The sequence below is a fragment of the Gopherus flavomarginatus genome, chromosome 8 (genome assembly GCF_025201925.1).
Source record: "Gopherus flavomarginatus isolate rGopFla2 chromosome 8, rGopFla2.mat.asm, whole genome shotgun sequence".
Taxonomy (NCBI): Eukaryota; Metazoa; Chordata; order Testudines; family Testudinidae; genus Gopherus; species Gopherus flavomarginatus.
This window is the reverse complement of record NC_066624.1, coordinates 106,932,884-106,949,451: the sequence shown is the minus strand read 5'-3', so window position 1 is coordinate 106,949,451 and position 16,568 is coordinate 106,932,884. Positions and strand designations below refer to the sequence as shown.

The following is a 16,568-nucleotide window of genomic DNA, read 5'->3' as shown; positions in this document are numbered from 1 at the left end:
CGGAGCCACGGCAGGCAGGGAGCCTGCCTTAGCCCCACTAGGGTGACCAGACAGCAAATGTGAAACAGGACAGAGAGCGGGGGGTAATAGGTGCCTATATAAGAAAAAGACCCAAAATTGGGACTGTCCCTATAAAATCAGGATATCTGGTCACCCTAAGCACCGCCAACCAGACCTTTAATTGCCCGGTCAGCAGTGCTGACTGGAGCCACCAGGGTCCCTTTCTGGCCGGGTGCTGCGGTAGAAAACTGGACCCCGGCAGGCCTAGGAACTGTGTGCTGGGGGGGGTGTGGGGCTGTGCCAAACCTAGCAGGCGTGTGTGTGGGGGGGCCAGTGCCAGGCGGAGGAACACGCGCCCCTGGAGGCGGTGTGGGGAAGGTGACAAGTCACGGCACGCTGCGTGCCTAGAGCACCCCTGCCTCCCACACCTCACACGTGCGTGTCACATGTATGCGGGAAGGTAGGAACCGGAAGTGCATCATATCACGTGAACATCGCTAATAACCAAGGGCAGTGGCTGACGGCAGGTCACATGATAAAGGTTCTGTTGCGGTCCGAGTCACATGACTGAAAGGCCGGGCTCCCCGGAAGGGGCCGGCAGGAGGTCACATGACACAGGTCTCGCAGCGGGCGGGGAAGGGCGCAGCTCGGCCTCAGCCGGCCCCGCCCCCTCCTCCGCCCCGTGACCGGCCTGGCCCCGCCCCTCCCCGCGGAGCGGCTCCGGAAATGGTCGTGCTGGGCTGCGCTGCGGCTGCGTCGGGCCGCTCGGACTGAAGGAGACTGAAGGTAACGGGGGCCGGGGCGGGCCGGCCGGGCGGCGCCGCCTCCCTCCGCCATGCCGGGGCGGGAGCGGGGCCCGAGCAATCCGCCGCCATCCGCCCCCGGGGGAGCCCGGCCCCGCCGCCCCAGGGCCCCGCGCCGCCCGCCCCGGCCCCGCGCCCGCCCGGCCCATGTGCGCCGGCCCGGCCACCACGTGGGGAGGGGGGTCGCGGCCCGGCCGCATGGAGCCCCCGCGCGGCTGCGGGGTGGGGGGAGCGGGCCTAGGGCTCGGCCTAGAAGGCAGAGACCGGGATCTCGCTCCTTCCGCCCGGCCCCACAGGGCCCGATCCGCCCTCCCGCCGCCCGGATGTCCTTCCCCCCACACACACAACATATGGGGCCTGACCTCTCCCCCACGCCCTCCCCCTGCTCTCGTCCTCTTCCTCGCACAGCTTCTGTAGGGCCTGCGGGCCCCCGCCCCACCGTCCACACCCACATCCATAGGCCTTGGGTTGCCTCCCGGTCCCAAATCTCCGCTGTTCTCGGGCCCCGACATTCCCCAGCCCCCCAGCATCTACATGGCCTGATTTATCTCCCCGCTGCCCATAACGCCTGATCCCAGCTGCCCCTTGGAAAGGCCGGTTGTCTGTAGGGCTCGAACCGTGTCTCCCCCCCCGCACTTCGCCCGCTTCCCCCTTCCACCCCCGGTGCCTGTAGGACTGTGGCCAGGGGGAGTTCAAAGCATCCATTTCTTTCCCGAATTCCTGCCGTCTATAGGCCCCGAGTGTACCTCTTGCCTCCGTGTGGTACGTATATGCCCTTATGGGATGCCACGTCTCTGTCTCCCTTCCCTCCCCAAATGCCTGGTGCGTATAATGGCCTGAGCCCCCGGCGCCCCCTCCCACACCACAATGCCTAGCGTCGCTCTGCCATAGGGGCCTGATCGCACCCACCCACCTGACCCCTCCCCTTACATATCCGGCGTCTATAGGGGCCTGCCTGGGCCTCTCTAGCCCCCTCCCCCGGGCCTGGCCCCTCCCCCCAGGCCTTTATCCAGGACCTAGCGGCGGCCCCCACGTGCTCTCGGGCCCCCCGTCCGTAGGCCCAGCCCCGGCCTCCCCCAAGCCGCTGTCTAGGCCCGGCCCCCACGTGTCCCCGCTGCCCGGCTTCCTTCCATCGGGCCCGGGCACGATCTGCGGCGCCGGCTCTGGCGCCCTGCCCCCACGTCCGTAGTGCAGAGGCGCCGAGCGGCTCGGGCCTCTCCCGGGAAGCGATGGCCGCTGCCGGGAGTGACACGTGTCCTTGGCAGAGGCCGCCGCCGGGCCTTGGGAGCGGCGCGGGCCGGCCGGGGCCTTCCCGCGGCGCCGTGCGGGGGGGCGATCGGCGCCGCTGACACCAGCCCCGGCCGGGGAGGGCGGCCCAGTGCTGCCCGGGCAGGTGGGAGGGGGCGCCTGTTGGATGGTCTCCGGGCAGCGGCCTCTGGGGCCCCCCGAGGAGCCTGTTCTTGGGTGGGGTTCCGGTGCCATATGGCAATGCAGGTTCTGGGGTCCCTCTGCCCTGGCGGTGACTGGTGGGGTGCCCCACAGCTCATATGCCTGGGTCCTACGTGCTTCTGCCTCATCTTTGCTGGGTACATCATGTTGTGCCCTCTGAGCGCTCCTGATCCATTTGCAGTGCGCTGCTCCGCTAAAGCCTCTGGACTGTGGCCAGGGGGAGTTCAAAGCTGGGCTTCCCAGGGGGATATGTACCCTTCTCCTGTCTGTGTTTTGCTCCATAAACCCAGTTGTGGCTGAGATGCTTTCCTGGGCACGGGGGTCTCCTGTATCAAAGCAGAGCAAAAAAAAAAATAGGGATTCTTGCGGCCCTGCTTTCCAAACCCTTGGTTCTGGTGGTGTGGGGTGTGTATGTTCTCCAGGGAGGGGGCAGTGGCTGAAGTTGTGAGCGGGGAATGTCCTCTGGTCTAATCTCTCCAGCTATGTATGCAGGGTAGTGGGGGCTCATTTATTCTGTGACCTCTCATGAGAACAGACTTGGGGCTGCAACAAACTCCTGTGAAATTAGCATTGAGGGCTCCCTGTTTACTCTCTCAGTGACTCCAGGTCAAAAGGGCTCAGTTTACAAGTAAAGTCACTGCCCTGCAGCTTCTTCCTGGCATCTGAGAAGGGAACTGGATCCTTCGGACTGGGGCACAAGGTTGATGTGTACCGCCTGCAGGCTGAGCTCTGCCCCCCATTAGTATCTGTGGAGCCCCATGCTGCTTACTGCATTTCAATAACGGTTCTGTTACTGCCGGGCCAGAATCCAGTTCCCTCTCCTGTACCTGGACTGGTCCTTCAGGGCTTACGGGAGACACAAGCACCAGAATAAAACTGTCCCCTAAAGTGGTCATCTCTGACTCTGCTACATCCAGGGGGCGGCGCTGTAGAGTAGGGAGGGACCATTATTCCATAGGCCTGTTCCTGGGCTCAGAGCTGCAGAAGGGGCTGCAGGGAAGAACCAGGGTGAATGGTGCCCCCACCCCTTCTCATCCAGAAACACCCCCCCCATCCTTGTGTAACCTCTTCTCTAAGATGGTGGCTGAGCCGTTCCTCCCGTGTTTCACTGTGGGCACAATGGGCACAGCAATGCCAGGGATGTGCTACCTGCAGGAGCAGCCCAAGCACTATCCTCTGTGCCAGGAACAGAGAGGAGGCGTACACTGCTTCCTCCTCCCACCCCCACCAGTGGCTCCTGCTGCCTGGTTCCTCCTTATGGAGGAGCAGAGAGACACTGAGTTCATGTTAATTTGGCTCTGCTCTGAGAAGCAGAGGCGGGGCCCAGATGCTGCCATCCTCCTCTGTGGGAGTCTGTTGGGGATGAGGGGCAGGATTCCCATGCCAGTCCTCCCCTCCCCTCCTCCGGTATAAGCACAGGAAGGGTTATTCCCTAAAGCTCCCCAGGGGGAACTTATGGGCGGAGTGTGATCAGGACTTTGGACAAACCAGCCTCTTCACAAAAGTGCTGTGGGCCTCAGTTATTTCTGCTCAAAGTCAGCACCCCCAGTGCCATGCTAGGGTGCTGGGGGCAGCATCAGTTCTTAATGTCCCCCCCCCCCAGCTTTTCCTTTGCTGTCTCCAGCCATGCCTGACTCTGCTTGCTTTGGGATCTGATGCAATCCCAGCCCCTGTTGACTAGGTTAATACTCTGTCTCTCTTCCATTATATTTCAGACATTGGGGTCATATATTAGCCACTTCAAATAGCAGGGCTGTAAACTGGAGAGCGAGCTCAATGCTAATTGCATATTGGGTGGCTGTTACAAAGAAGGTTAACGCCTTCTCTCTCATCCAAGCTGTGGCAGAGTTATTTTCAGGTGAACCTAGCAGACAATTAAAATAATGACCTAAGGAGCCGGATGTTTTTCTGCCTCCCCTTAGGAAGTGATCGTCAAGCTCCAGCTATTGATCCCACACAGGGGGTTGCTTTCTCGAATGTCTGGCTGACCTGGCTCAGGTTAGGGGAGGAGACTGGCTTATTAAGAGCCGCTGATGGGTTTGGTACTGTATGGAGCGGGGAATTCAGCCCTGGCCTCCAGGAGTTTCCAGTCTAAATAAGACTGAGCATGCAGTGTAGCCCTGATATAGCAGGGAGCAGAGGGTGGGGTTGGAGCAGGCAGTGGGGTGGATCTGAGCACCTGCTAATGTTAGGCTTTCCCTGGTCCAGGAGGAGGAATGATGTGGCTGCAGCAGCCTTGCCCCTCTGTCTTCACCCCTAGTGACTCTAGAGCAAGCAGGGGAACTCGGTGACACTGCAGTGTGGGGCATCTGTGGAAGAGATAGAAACCCTTTGTAATTCCTCATGGCCCTGGCTCTCCTCTAGCTTCTCGGGGGCAGAGTCCTAGGCAGAGTCACTGCGGGGGTTTAAGGGTGTTTTAGCACCTGGTCTAAATCTCAAACCTGCGAAAGGGCAGGAAGGTCCCGAGTAAGGGAAAACTTCTCCTGGCTCTGCCTGAGTGGGTGGGTCAGAGCCCAGGAGCCCCCTAATCAGCAAAGGTTTGTGAGGACTCTGAAGATGTGGATGCCCTGGGATCTAGCTAGTTTGTAAATGTTTTGCTGTCTGTCCAGTAGGGATGTAAAAGGTTAAGTGGTCAACGGGTAAGCTGGGCTTACCGTCAACTGATCTTAACTGGTGGCCCTGCGCCTGCTGGGCTGCAACCCCAGCCCCCACCGTGCCAGGCCAGCCGGAACGACCTCAGGTAACCGGTTAAACAATATCATTTTACTCGGTTAACCGGTTAACTTTTTAAACTGAGATTTACATCCCTACCGTCCAGTGCTCAGCCCAGTGGGGACCTGATCCTGCTGGAACCATGGGCGGCGCTAGAGCACAAGGAACTCTAACGCTACCAGCGTCTAGTTCTGCCCAGCTGTTAATGAGCTGTGGCTGGGATGCTGATCAGGCAGGGTCATCGGGCCATGTCAGCCTGAAGCTGGCGTGGCCCATTGTGCACGGCACTTCACAGGCAAATAGGACGCTGGCCTTGCCCAGAGAAGCTTGTCTTGTAATAAAATCAAGGGCTGACAAACAGTCCCACACCCCAGGATGTGGGAGGAGAGCTTGACGGGTGGACACCAGTTCTGCTGCTGGGTTGGATTTTGAATATCTGTATTGATGAGAGGATGGTGGTTGCGCTCCTCACCAGAGGAGCGAGGGGGCCTGGCTGCTTGAGCTGACCACTGAGCTGGCCTGTTCCCTGGGCTGCCACCCTGGTTCAGTCTCAGCAGTGCCCTTTATCTGCCCCTGTGGATGGGGTTTTAACCTACCAGGCCCATCTTTGGAGTAGGCGAGGACAAGCTGGCAGAGTTAGAGCTTGGGCTCTTGTGGGCTGGTCTCTGGACATAACCTTTGAGGTGTTTGTTTAACGTCGGAGGCTGGTCTAATCAGTGATGGACTGACAGAGACCTTGAGTGGTCTCTGTCATGAGAACCTGACAGGGAGGAGCTGGGACCACCTGCCCCCCCTCCAGAGTGCTCAGGATGCCAGGCCCTGAGCACAGGTCTGGTGTCATCCTAGCATATGGCAGAGCCCGCTGCCTAGAAACCCTTAGGTGCTCCATGAGCCTGCCTGCTATGGCCTGCAGCTTGGAGCTCGCACAGTGCTCCATGGGGTGGGGTCTCCAAATGCAGAGCAGTGGGTATCCTCCTCCCACTGCCCCGACCTGGCATTGGGAGTGGGCCCGCCAGGCTGGATTAGCCGGGCAGGAACATTACACAATCTAGCGTCACCAGCTGCCGGGAACAGCCACTGGCTGGTGGCATGAGTTGCACCTTGGGAGGGAGGGTGGCTGAGGATTGTACGGTGGTGTCTGGCCTCAGGGACATGGTCCTCCACTGAGTGTGGACTTTCAGGGTCCCAGGAGCCTCTCTGCTGCGGGGCAGGTGAGGTGATAGTGCCCCACGTTCCAGAAATACCCAAGATGGGGCTTAGCAAGGCCAAGGAATTTGCACCCTGGTCTGTAGGGGAGGCGGATGTGGTTTAGAGGCCTGAGTGTGGTGGTAGGGGGCATCCAGGCTCTCTGTCTAGTCCTGTTTCCCCACCTGTGAGATGGAGAGGCCTTTGCTACTGAATGGTTAAGTGTCCCTGCATCTGTGGGGAGGGGGAGTGCCCATTTTGTGATTTCTTACCCCCCCTCCCTATGCAAATGATTCTTCTTGGGGGTTTGCCTCTGGCAGATGTCTGCAGGCTGCCGCCGGGCCCCTCTCCGTTGAGCTTGAGTCTGCCCTCCCAAGGCAGGCCCTTAGCCCGGGTATGTACATTGTCTTGGTGACCTGGTCCCAGAGCTGAGGGCGGGAACCTGAGATGGGGATGGGGGGAGTCTCCCCAGCACCATATGGAATGGGCCGATGCCCACCCTGCTCCTGCACGGGAGGCCGTGGCATATGCAGCCCCAAATTGCATTGGGCTTTTTGCAACCCTGTCCTATTGCAAACTCCTCCCTGATGTGATGTGCACCCCCCCCGCTCCCCAGTTGCCTGGCTCCCAGGGCATTGGTGTGTTTCCTGCCCCTCTGCGCCATCCTCCCTCCTGGCTGCAGTTTGCAGCTCCCCCATTTAGTGTCACCTGCGCATTTCGTTACTGGGCTGCCTTCCAGCCTCCTCTCCCCTCTCCCCCCCCCCCGCAGCTCCAGAGGGAGGAGGGTGATGCTGCTGCACTGCCCCCTGCGCACCCTCCCTCTCCTCTCAGAGGGCAGAGGTGTTTGGGGGGGTCCTTGGTTTGCCCGAGCAGACTGCTGGGGGGAAAAGCCTGGGTGGAGCTCTGGTGGAATCGTACAGCGTCTATCTGACTCCAGCCTGCATGAGTGCCGTTGGCACAGGTGGGTGTCTGGTAGCTTTGCATGGCGAGGGGAGAGGCAGGGCTGGGAGCGCCTGGCGTGAGGCTGGGCTCCTCGCCTGCCTGCCTGCCGGGGGGGAGCGTGTGCAGCGCGAGTGACTCATGCATGGAGACGGGTTTCTCTGACTGGTTTGGGCAGTGCTGAGGCCGCATGGCTCTGCCTGTGGGTGGGGTTTCGGATGCTTCCTGGCTCCTCAGTCTCTCTCTCCCTCTCGGTGTCTCTGCACTGCAGCAGACTCTGCGATCTGACACTGGCAGCTCGTGGCATGTTCCCGTCCTCCCTGGGGTGGGGGCGGGGGGCTCTCCCCTGCCTTGCCCATGTTTGGCTCGCCCGGCCCTCCCCATCGCTGGCGGGCAGGTTTGCAGGCTGATTTTCCTCTCTCTTGAAGTCAGTCGGATGAAAGGTCTCTACAGTCCCGCTCAGCCTGCCCAGGTTTTTCCCGGGCAGGGGTGAGTATCCTTCTCTCTCCTGTATGTGTGTGTGTCTGGGGGGTGGCAGTGGGGTGTTCCCTACGTGGTGTTGTAATGATCACTGTGTGTATGCCAGGCTGGCCGGGTAGGGTGGTCTGACTCTCCGTGGGGAGTGGCCGGTGCTCTGTCTGGCTGCAGTGTGGATCAGAGCTGTGTTGGGGAGAGGCCTGTGAGACCTGGGCTCCCCCATTCCTGGGGGGCGAGGGGTGTCACTGTGCAGTCAGGAACTTCTCAGAGCTCCAAAGTCTCTCTCCCTGTCTTGAGTAACTTGCTGGTGTTATTCCAAAAGAATATTACAGTTGCCCCAAGCTTGGTGTTACCCAGGCTCTCAGCCTGGGTATGTGCTCCAGGCACCCTGCCAGACTGCAGGGGAGGGGCCCAGAGCAGAGAGCCGTGCCCTGGACACTTGGCTTCTGCCATGGATAGGTGGAGGAGGGGAGTTAGAGAATGCTGGTCAGTCCCATCTAGTACCCTCTTTTCTGAGGTCTCGGGTAGGATTGTTGCTGTGTCATGTTCTCCATGGCTGCGTCCAGGCTGGGGTTGGCAGCTGCTGAGTTCTGGGCCCTGGGCACGTCCTGGGCTAGGGTGGGCTGGTCAGTGCTGTGGGGTGCTGGGTCAAGGTGTTTGCCAGTGGTCGGGGGGCAGCCTCTGAAATACCAGTCCTTGGTGGGGGAGGCTGGACTGCCTGTGCCGAGGGCGTCGGACCCAGTGCTCCTTGCTACGGGGCTGAGAATGGCAGTGGGCACCCCTGCCCCTTGGAAATGGTGTAGAGATCCCCAAACCGAGGCACCCCGGGTCCACCCGCAGCCCACTCTGCAGCCACCCTTCTCAAGTTGGCCTTGAGCTGGTTCTTTGTCGTGCAGGGTGCCCAGCGTTTACCATGCTACACGGAGATGGGCTTATGTGGTGCTTGGGCCTGCTTACCCACCTGCTTCTGGCCGTGCAGGTCCTGCTCCGCAGGGCTTTGGTGCTGACTCCTGGCGGAGGCTGGGCTCTTCCTGGCCCCTTTGCTCATCCTAGGCAGGCAGCAAGGACCTGGCTGCTTTTAAAAGCCCCTGGATGGCAGCTGTTGAAGGCTTCTGAAATGCAGAGGGACTCCAGGGGTCAGAGCTGAGAGCAGTGGGGAGGGTGCAGGAAACGCAGGGCCCATGAACTGGGCCTGCAGCTCTTTCCCGCCCTTATGTGACCCAGGCTGTTGTGGGATCCTGCCCCAGCAGCTGGCTGTAATCTCTAGGGGGACTGGCCACGATTCCCAGGGGCGCTGGGAGAGGGTCTGGCAGTGGTGGAGCTCTCCTGGTCTCTGGTGTCTCCCCCAAGCCAGGAATGCTGACTCTGAGCATCAGGTTACAGGAGGAGCCGGGCTCTGTTTGTTTGGCTTGGATGATTGGGGAGGGTTCCCGGGCAGGGCTGGCACCTCTGTGTGGCAGTGCTGTGCTCCAGCGGGGTTCCATGGTTATCTCTCTGTGTCCGGGGAAGGAGGCTGTTGGGCCACCTGGACCATGGCTTGGGCTCCCCATGCTCTGTCACTGTGACCTTTGCACTGTAACCAAAAGGGAGAGGAAGCAGCCAGGGAATCCTGGAACAAGGCCTGTCAGCATTGGAGATGGGTCTGGGCTCTCCCTGCTGCTCTCCAGATCCGGTACCCAGCGAGAACGGGGTAGGGAATTCCCTCCCGCCCCCCAGCAGACCCCTTTCTGGCTGTGGGTCAGCTGGGGGGGAGGGGACCTGGCCTGCCCCTCTTGTGTAGATGGGCCCAGGCAGGTCCCTGGAGCTGGGTTTGAGCCTAGGTCAGTGGATTCTTCACTCTTGCTGAGCTAGGAAGGCCTGGGTCCATGGGGCTCCCGACTGTCTGTGGGAGGGAGGGGGTTGGCGTGCTGCATCCCCAAGAGAAGCTGCCACCCCCACACCCTCTGCATGTCTGGGGGGAACCGACTTGGGCTCAGCCCTTGGGGTGTGATATGGAGGTGCCCCTGCAGTGCTTGGCCTGAGCACTAGTGTGGAGGGTGTAGCTGGAGGGGTTCACCCAGGTTCTGGGTGTGCAGGATAGGTGTCTCCCCCAGCTCCTAAGGACCTTTAAAGCTGGGAGAGTTCTCGGCTTCCCCTCCCTGTAACCAGTGATTGTAGCCTGGTCCATTCTTGGGGGATAGGGGGCACAGCTGGCTTCCCACTGCCTTGAGGTCTGTTTGGACTCTTCCCCGGGAGCTGTCTTTAATGAGTCTGCTTTGGGGAAAACTCTTGATTTTTGTGGCACTTCCAACCTTCTGAAATGTTGGCTGTTTCTGTTGGGGAGGGGGCTGCTTGGGAGCCCGTGCCTGGGGGTACAGGCTACTCAGAGATACTCCCTCCCCCCCCGTTGGTGTTACCTCAGTAGTGGGTGAGGGACCCTTTCCAGGTATTGAGGGCACCCAGAAGCTTATTGCTCTTGGTGAAGTGTGGCCATGGGGGCAGGGGAGACAGGAGAACGTGAAGGAAGCAGGGGGAGAGATTGAGAGAGAAGATAAACGGGGGTGCGGCCTCGCTGGTGTAGGGATGATCGTTGGGCTGGGGCCCCTGGATTCTAGACCACCAGCGTCCCTGCTGAGTGGCACCCACTGAGCGCTCCTGCAGGGATCGCTACCAGGAGCTCGCCCAGTGACTGGCTGTGCCTGGCTCCGGCTGTTCGAGCTGCCCCAGGGACTGTGGTGACCAGTCTCTGCCTGAAACCCCACTGCCGAGTTGGAGCATACTGGCTAGCTGGAGTCTGAGGCTCATTTGTCCTGGCACACAGACCCTCAGGCCCCAGGGGCCAGCCCAGGGCAGCCTGCTTGTGCTGCGGACTTGTGCAGACCCAGGCTGCAAAGTCATCAGCCAGCCCCTGCCAGAGCCGCCTTTGGGGAACTCCCTGCCCTGGGCCCAGCTCCTATCTGCCCCACTTGCCCCAGGCTTCTTGCCCCACTACTGAGCGTGTGCTCTTTGTTTCTCTGTCTGCAGATAGCGAGGGGATCCTTATGCAGCACCACATGAAATGAACAAAGCTCCACAGCCCACAGGAGGAGCCCCGACAGCCCCACACCCTGCCCCTTCTCCTGGACTTCCACAGGTAGGGCCCCTCTGCACCCCCAGCCCTTCTCTGAGGCTTCATCGGATGAAGCATCTCCCCTCAGAGCCCTGCGTGTGCCTGATCCCAGCTGTACTGCCCTCCGCTGAAATACCAGGTGAGACGCCTGGTTCAGCGCTCGGCTCCCTTCTGACCAGTCCTGGGGTCAGGATTGGGCTTGCCAGGTGAGGGAGGCGTGCTCAGAGCCTGGCGCCCATGAGGTGCCGGGTGATTGGCAGTGCAGTGAGTGGCCCAGCGGGGAGCACCGTGTACAGGTCCCTTGGGTGTGGCTTTGGGGAGCCCTCCCTGGTAGCTGCTGTGTCAACCTGTTCCTTCCTCGTCTCCCTGCAGTCGGCGTTTCCACCTGGTCAAACGGCACCCGTGGTTTTTAACCCATCACAAGCTACACAAATGAATACGCCTTCCCAGCCTCGACAGGTAAGGGGGCACTGGGATGTGGCCACTGCCAGCTCTTCGGGGGTTGCTGGGACTCCTGCTGCCTTCTGGCCGTAAGGCTGTCTGATGGCCAGGGGTGGTTGCTGCCTCCCAGTGGCGTGGTTCTCTGGGGTGCCAGCCTGGCTACGCTTGTGGCCTTTGATCTGCTGCCGAGCAGGTTTTGTGGTGCTGAACTGGCCCCAGCCCTGAGTCAGGGTGGAGGGCTCCAGCGTGCCAGGTGGAGGGAGGGCAGAGCTCCCTGGACCCTCCTGAGCAGGGCTGTGGCCCCACGGTGCGCACAGCCATGCGTGTGGAGGAGGTGGGCCTGGATGAACGTGTGCTCAGGGGAGCTGTGAGGGGATGGATGGATGCCTGCCTGTCTGTCTGCCCACCCACCCCGCCTGCGTCTCCTTCTTTGGCGAGGGGCACACGGCGCAGAGCCGTCCCCCACCCCCTCCCAGGCCTCACAGTCTTGTCTGAACCTGAAGTGACCTTGCTTCTTCTTTCCTCCCCCCTCGCTCTTTCCTGTCTTAGTTTCCAGCAGGGCCTCGTGCTTTACACCAGCAGGTACTAACCCGCCCCCCGCATGCCATACGGACCCCCGGGGGTGCAGCCACATGGTGTTTGTCTGGATGCTGCAAGGAAACGGCGGGGCTAGAGGCTTGGGAGGGTGCGGGCTGCTGCACCGAGCACTGGGGAGAACTGGTTTCGGTTAATGCAAGGAGCAGGAAAGCTTGGCAAAGTCTCACATAGTTCCTTGTGGCCTAGGACCCCTGCCACATTCTCAGGCCAGTGGTGGTGTCACCATGGGGAGAGCGGGTGACTGGATGCGCAAAGACAGCGGGTCCCGAGCGCTGGTTGAGTCACGCCAAACTCAGAGTGCACGTGAGCCAGGAGCCCAATGCTGGGGCTCTGCAGGGCTGGACAGACTGCTGGAGTGGGCAGCCGGGGGCTTGGCTGGCCCAGTGGGCTGCTGACACAAACAGCTTAGTGTGCTGGGATCTCTGCTGGTCACGTGGGTGTCCCAGGGAGAGGAGAGGTGTCCTTGGGTAGGAGGCCATAGGAGTTTCACTGCAGCGTCTGTACCTTGACGTGAGTCCTGCATGAAGCTTGGAGCATGTGGCTGCTTCTCTGCTACCAGCCCCACAACCCACTCTGCCCCACAAAGCTGCTTCTGCCTGTGCTCGACCTATGGGTAGTCTCGCCTTTGCTCCTCAGATGGACTAGTCCCCTGGCAGCACTCCAAGATGGCACCATGCTGCGCTGCTGCTATAACCTCTATGAGCAATCACCCTGTCCCTTACTAAAATGGCTCCCATCTCGTGCAGCGGCTGCAGGGTGAGGTGAGCCCCGTCCCTGCTCTGCTGCAGGTGCAGCTGGGGTGGGAGAGGGCAGCAGGGATGGGCAGCTTGTTGGTAACTACGGTCCCTCCCCTGACCTTTCACCTCCCTCTGCATCCTCTGGCTGTGAAGATGGCTCCACACCTGGTCTGACGCACTGGGGTGCACATCAGGGTTCACGGGCTGGGAGACACTCTGCAGTAGGGCTGAGCGTTTCTGTGGAGGGGAGGAGCTGGGGTGGCTGGTGGGGTACACGCGTCCGATTCGCCTCTGGATGGTTGATTGGAGTTGTTTGCTGGAAGAGGTGCGCTAGCTCCTTAGTCTGGGCTGTGCATTGGCATTTCTTTCACACTAGCGCTGTGTTGCCTGCCAGGAGGCCTATACCCTGGAGGTGCCAGCTCTGGGCTGTCTGTACTGATCAGACGCAGGCCAGAGAGGGAATTCCAGCTTTGTACGTGCTGCTTTGTCTTGGATCAGGCTGAGGCCCGTTTGTTAAGACGCGGCTTGGGCTCTGGCTGGCCTAGCAGGGCAGAGAGGCCCATTCGCCAACTGCATAGTCCTGCCTCTTGATGCGTGAGTGGAGTTTGCCCGAGGGGCACCCCACAATCTGCTGATCGTCTCTGCTTGCCCTGCCCTTTGGGGCCTCGCTGCCCCGGAGTCTGACTGAAGGCCGGGGCGGCTCGTGGAGATGGAGAACGACACAGGGTCTGACAGGAGCAGGAGAGGGGAGTTCTAGCTCTCGGGGATGGGCCCTGGTGCAGCTGCGGTCCTGAAGCTGAGGCCCATCCCAGATCGGGTGGTGTCATCGGCCCCCCTTTGAACTCAGGATGGGGGTCCTTGGGGGAGGTACGTTCTGGGACTGAAAGGCAGAAAGTGCCCTGGCTCACGGCATCCTGGGGGAGGGCAGGTGCAGTTGAGGGGCCACTGTTGTCTTTTTGTCCAGCTCTTGAGTACGAGGAGGGGTTAGATCCCTGAGCCTCCTGCCAGCCCAGTGGGCCGTGGCCCTGAAGGTATCGCCTGGTGCCAGGGCTGCCTTCTCGAGCATTAGGGGATACAGCATCTGTGCATTGGGCTCCAAAGCCCACGAGACACGCTTGCTTTACTGTTCTCCTGCCTGGCCCTCCCCTCTGACCTTCCCTTACAGCTGGGCGGCTCTTGTACCAAAAGCCCTTTTGAGCTCCCTCTCCCCCCACAGCAGCGTTTGCCTCTGGCCCGGTGGTGCTCACCTGTCCCTGAGGCCTGGGACCTTGTGAGGCTGTGGGGTAATTCCTGTCTCTTTTCTCTTCCTTCTCCCCTTGTGTGTGTGCTCGCTAACAGGGAGGATTCAGGTCTCTTCAGGTAACGCTTTTTCATTACCCCTGCTCAGGCAGTGCTCTCGGCTGGGGAGTGGGAGACAGGGCACGTGGTGTGTGTGTGTCTGTGTGAACACTATGCTACTATCTGCCATGCTTCACTCTGTTGGGGCTGTTGGTGGACTTACTGTTCTGGGGGTCTGGATCAGGATTGGGATGCAGTAACTTCCCTCCCAAGCCCGGGGGGCTCTGATGTTACACTGGGGTCTGAAAAGGCTCAGGGCTGCTCCCCACTTAAAAGGAGACCCCCTAGGAAAAAGATGCAGGGCTGGACTTTCCTGGTGCACCCCAGCACTCCCCACAGCAACTGGTTAATGAGATGGTCCCTCCTTGTGCTCCCTAAGTATGCATAACGATTCCACCCAGCTCCAGCTGGTTGCTTGGCTCCATCTGTAGGGCAGCCCGTGGAGACTACATGTCCCAGAATTCAGTGCTCTATTGCAGTCCCAGCTGCCTGACTCGAGCCTGTAGGCCACAGCATCTGTATTGAGGGTGCTGCCAGTGGCTGTAATCAGCTCTGTTAGACTTGTGGCCTTTGGCTGGGTGGAGCTTGAGCATTGTGCTTAAGGTGAATAGGGGAAGATAGATTGTCCCACTTCCTTTTGTTCCCTACAGGTGCCTTCTGGGAGTTGTAGTTTTCCAGGGCTGTTGAGAAATTATGGGAATTTTTGCTAGGAGAAGGGAGCAGGGCCCAGCCCATCACCACCAGTGTCAATGCTGCTGCGCCAGCCTGGGGGACTGCGCACCTTGAGAAACCCACAGCCCCAGCGGCGGGAGGAGCCAGCTGGGGATTGCAGCCATCTTGTGATGGGCACATATGACAGCTGCGAAACTGTCCTGCCACTCCATGGCAGCTGGTCGTGTGTGCTGCCAGGTGACCACCTCTTAGCGCCTGGGCACCGTGTGTCAGAAGGGTCCCAGAGGCACACCACAAGCTGTGTGGGGATGCTATGCCCCTGCTGTTGGTTCCTTGCACCTCCTGCCCTAGACTGCTTTTCCCATCCCAGTTGGGGGGCGGAACGTTAGCTATCCACTTGTGGTCCCTGCTCTGGGGGTAGTGGTAGCTGCTGTCCAGCTCTCTGGATGGAGGATGCAGAGACGGGAAGCAGCTGCCTCTGTGGGGCGTGTAGCTGGGTGGTCCTGGCACCCTGCTGGGACTAACTGAGTGCCTCCGTCCTTCTCTCTCAAAGCATTTCTACCAGAGCAGGGCCCAGCCTCCGACAAGTGCTTCCCGGGTGCAGAGTAACACGTCGGCCCGGCCTGGCCCGCCTGCTCATGTCTATCCAGCTGCTTCCCAGGTGATGATGATCCCCTCCCAGATTTCCTACCCTGCTTCGCAAGGAGCCTATTACATCCCAGGACAGGTGAGGGCTGCACCCGGACACTGGGTTCCTTGGGCTTCCGCTCCCTGCTGCATGGGGCTCAAACTGGCTTTGAAATGGGGGTATCAGGACAGAATCGACCACCAGATCATCTTATTATGAGTTGGAGGGAAGGCTCTGGGGCTCCCCCATGTGAAGTCAAATGGATCCTGCCCCTCTTTCTCTGCTGCTCCATGCAGGGGGCCCAGCCCCATGCCCTCTGGATGCCCGTCGTGCTGCTGTTGGGGTGGAAAAGCTGGTGCTAAATGACACCATGTGTCACCTCTGCCCCAGGAAGCCTCGAGGTCCAGGTGGGGTTGCAAGCCCTGCTCCCTGCTGGACTGGCAGGGACTGACCGCCTGCTCTGCTGAGCCAGGTCCCGTGGGGCCGGCAGCCTGATGCCAAGGCCCTCCTGCCCTGCAGCGTGTGTGCTGCCCTGCTTGCCAGCCTCACCCACGCTCTGTGTCCTGCCCTCCGTGCCTGTTGCTGGGAGAGTCCCCTCAGGTCTCTGTGGCATGAAGATGTGTACTCCAGGGCCTGACGGGTAGTAACTGGCGTGTCCTTCTCTGCCCACCCAGGGTCGCTCCACATATGTTGTTCCAACTCAGCAGTACCCAGTCCAGCCGGGCGCCCCCAGCTTTTACCCTGGAGCCAACCCCCCGGAATTCGGCACCTACGGTAAGAGCCCCCGGAGATGCTGTTCCTCTTCCATTCAGTCTAGGGTGGGAGCTTGAGACACCTGAAACCATGGGGCTGACGTCACTGGTGAGAACCAGACACTGTGTGCGAGTACTCCCCTCCAGGCTCCGCTGTGCCCTGTGCGGCTCTGCTGATGCTCCTCAATCCTGACCTGCAGCCCCCTTGCTACTCCAGCCCTGGGCCCCACTGCGCCCCACACAGCTCTGCCAATGCCCTTCAGTCCCAGCATGCAGCCCCTCTGTTATTCCAGCCCTGGGCTTCCCACGCTCTTGGCTCTTCTGCTGCCCCAGAACCCCCGCTGCCCCAGCTCTGCTGGGTTAGTTTTGTGCTGGGGATGTGTGTCCAGTCGGAAGGGGGCGTGAATTAGAATTTCACAACTCCCTTGGCACCTCGGAGTTGGGGGATGAGAGGTTTCCCTAGAAACGTCCCTTTCCTCATTCCCGAGCTGGTCCCTACCAAAGGAGAGGGGTGGGGGTGGGGGGGCACTGCCAGAAGGTAGGAGAGATGTGAGCGTGGGGCTGAAGTGAGGGGGCGGAATGTTGAGGCTGGCCCACCCCATTAGGGCCCCCTGCCCGCCCACCCCCAGCAAGGGCAGCTTAATGTTTAACTGTCCTGGCAGAGAGGCCGGGCAGACTTTAGCCCCAGCCTGCCCTTTGGTTGCTGCGGAAGTAAACAGGCAGCAGCAGCCCCACAGTCAGCTGTTCCCT

General features: G+C 60.6%; 1 protein-coding gene across 11 annotated transcripts in view; it reads left to right on the top strand.

Moving 5' to 3' along the window:
* The first annotated feature begins 673 nt into the window (after positions 1 to 673).
* EIF4G1 (eukaryotic translation initiation factor 4 gamma 1) overlaps positions 674 to 16,568 on the top strand; it is a 43,193-nt gene continuing 27,298 nt past the window's right edge. For 5 of the 11 annotated variants that reach the window (XM_050964253.1, XM_050964249.1, XM_050964250.1 and 2 more), the window contains exons 1-7: positions 674 to 786; positions 10,569 to 10,677; positions 11,026 to 11,112; positions 11,644 to 11,676; positions 13,767 to 13,787; positions 14,992 to 15,165; positions 15,741 to 15,840. In XM_050964253.1, the coding sequence (XP_050820210.1) occupies positions 10,603 to 10,677; positions 11,026 to 11,112; positions 11,644 to 11,676; positions 13,767 to 13,787; positions 14,992 to 15,165; positions 15,741 to 15,840 (490 nt within the window). In that variant the 5' untranslated portion in view covers positions 674 to 786; positions 10,569 to 10,602. Of the gene's footprint in view, positions 787 to 7,351; positions 7,578 to 10,568; positions 10,678 to 11,025; positions 11,113 to 11,643; positions 11,677 to 13,766; positions 13,788 to 14,991; positions 15,166 to 15,740; positions 15,841 to 16,568 lie in introns of those variants that run through there. The other 6 variants (XM_050964257.1, XM_050964254.1, XM_050964247.1 and 3 more) reach the window with 5 other exon arrangements.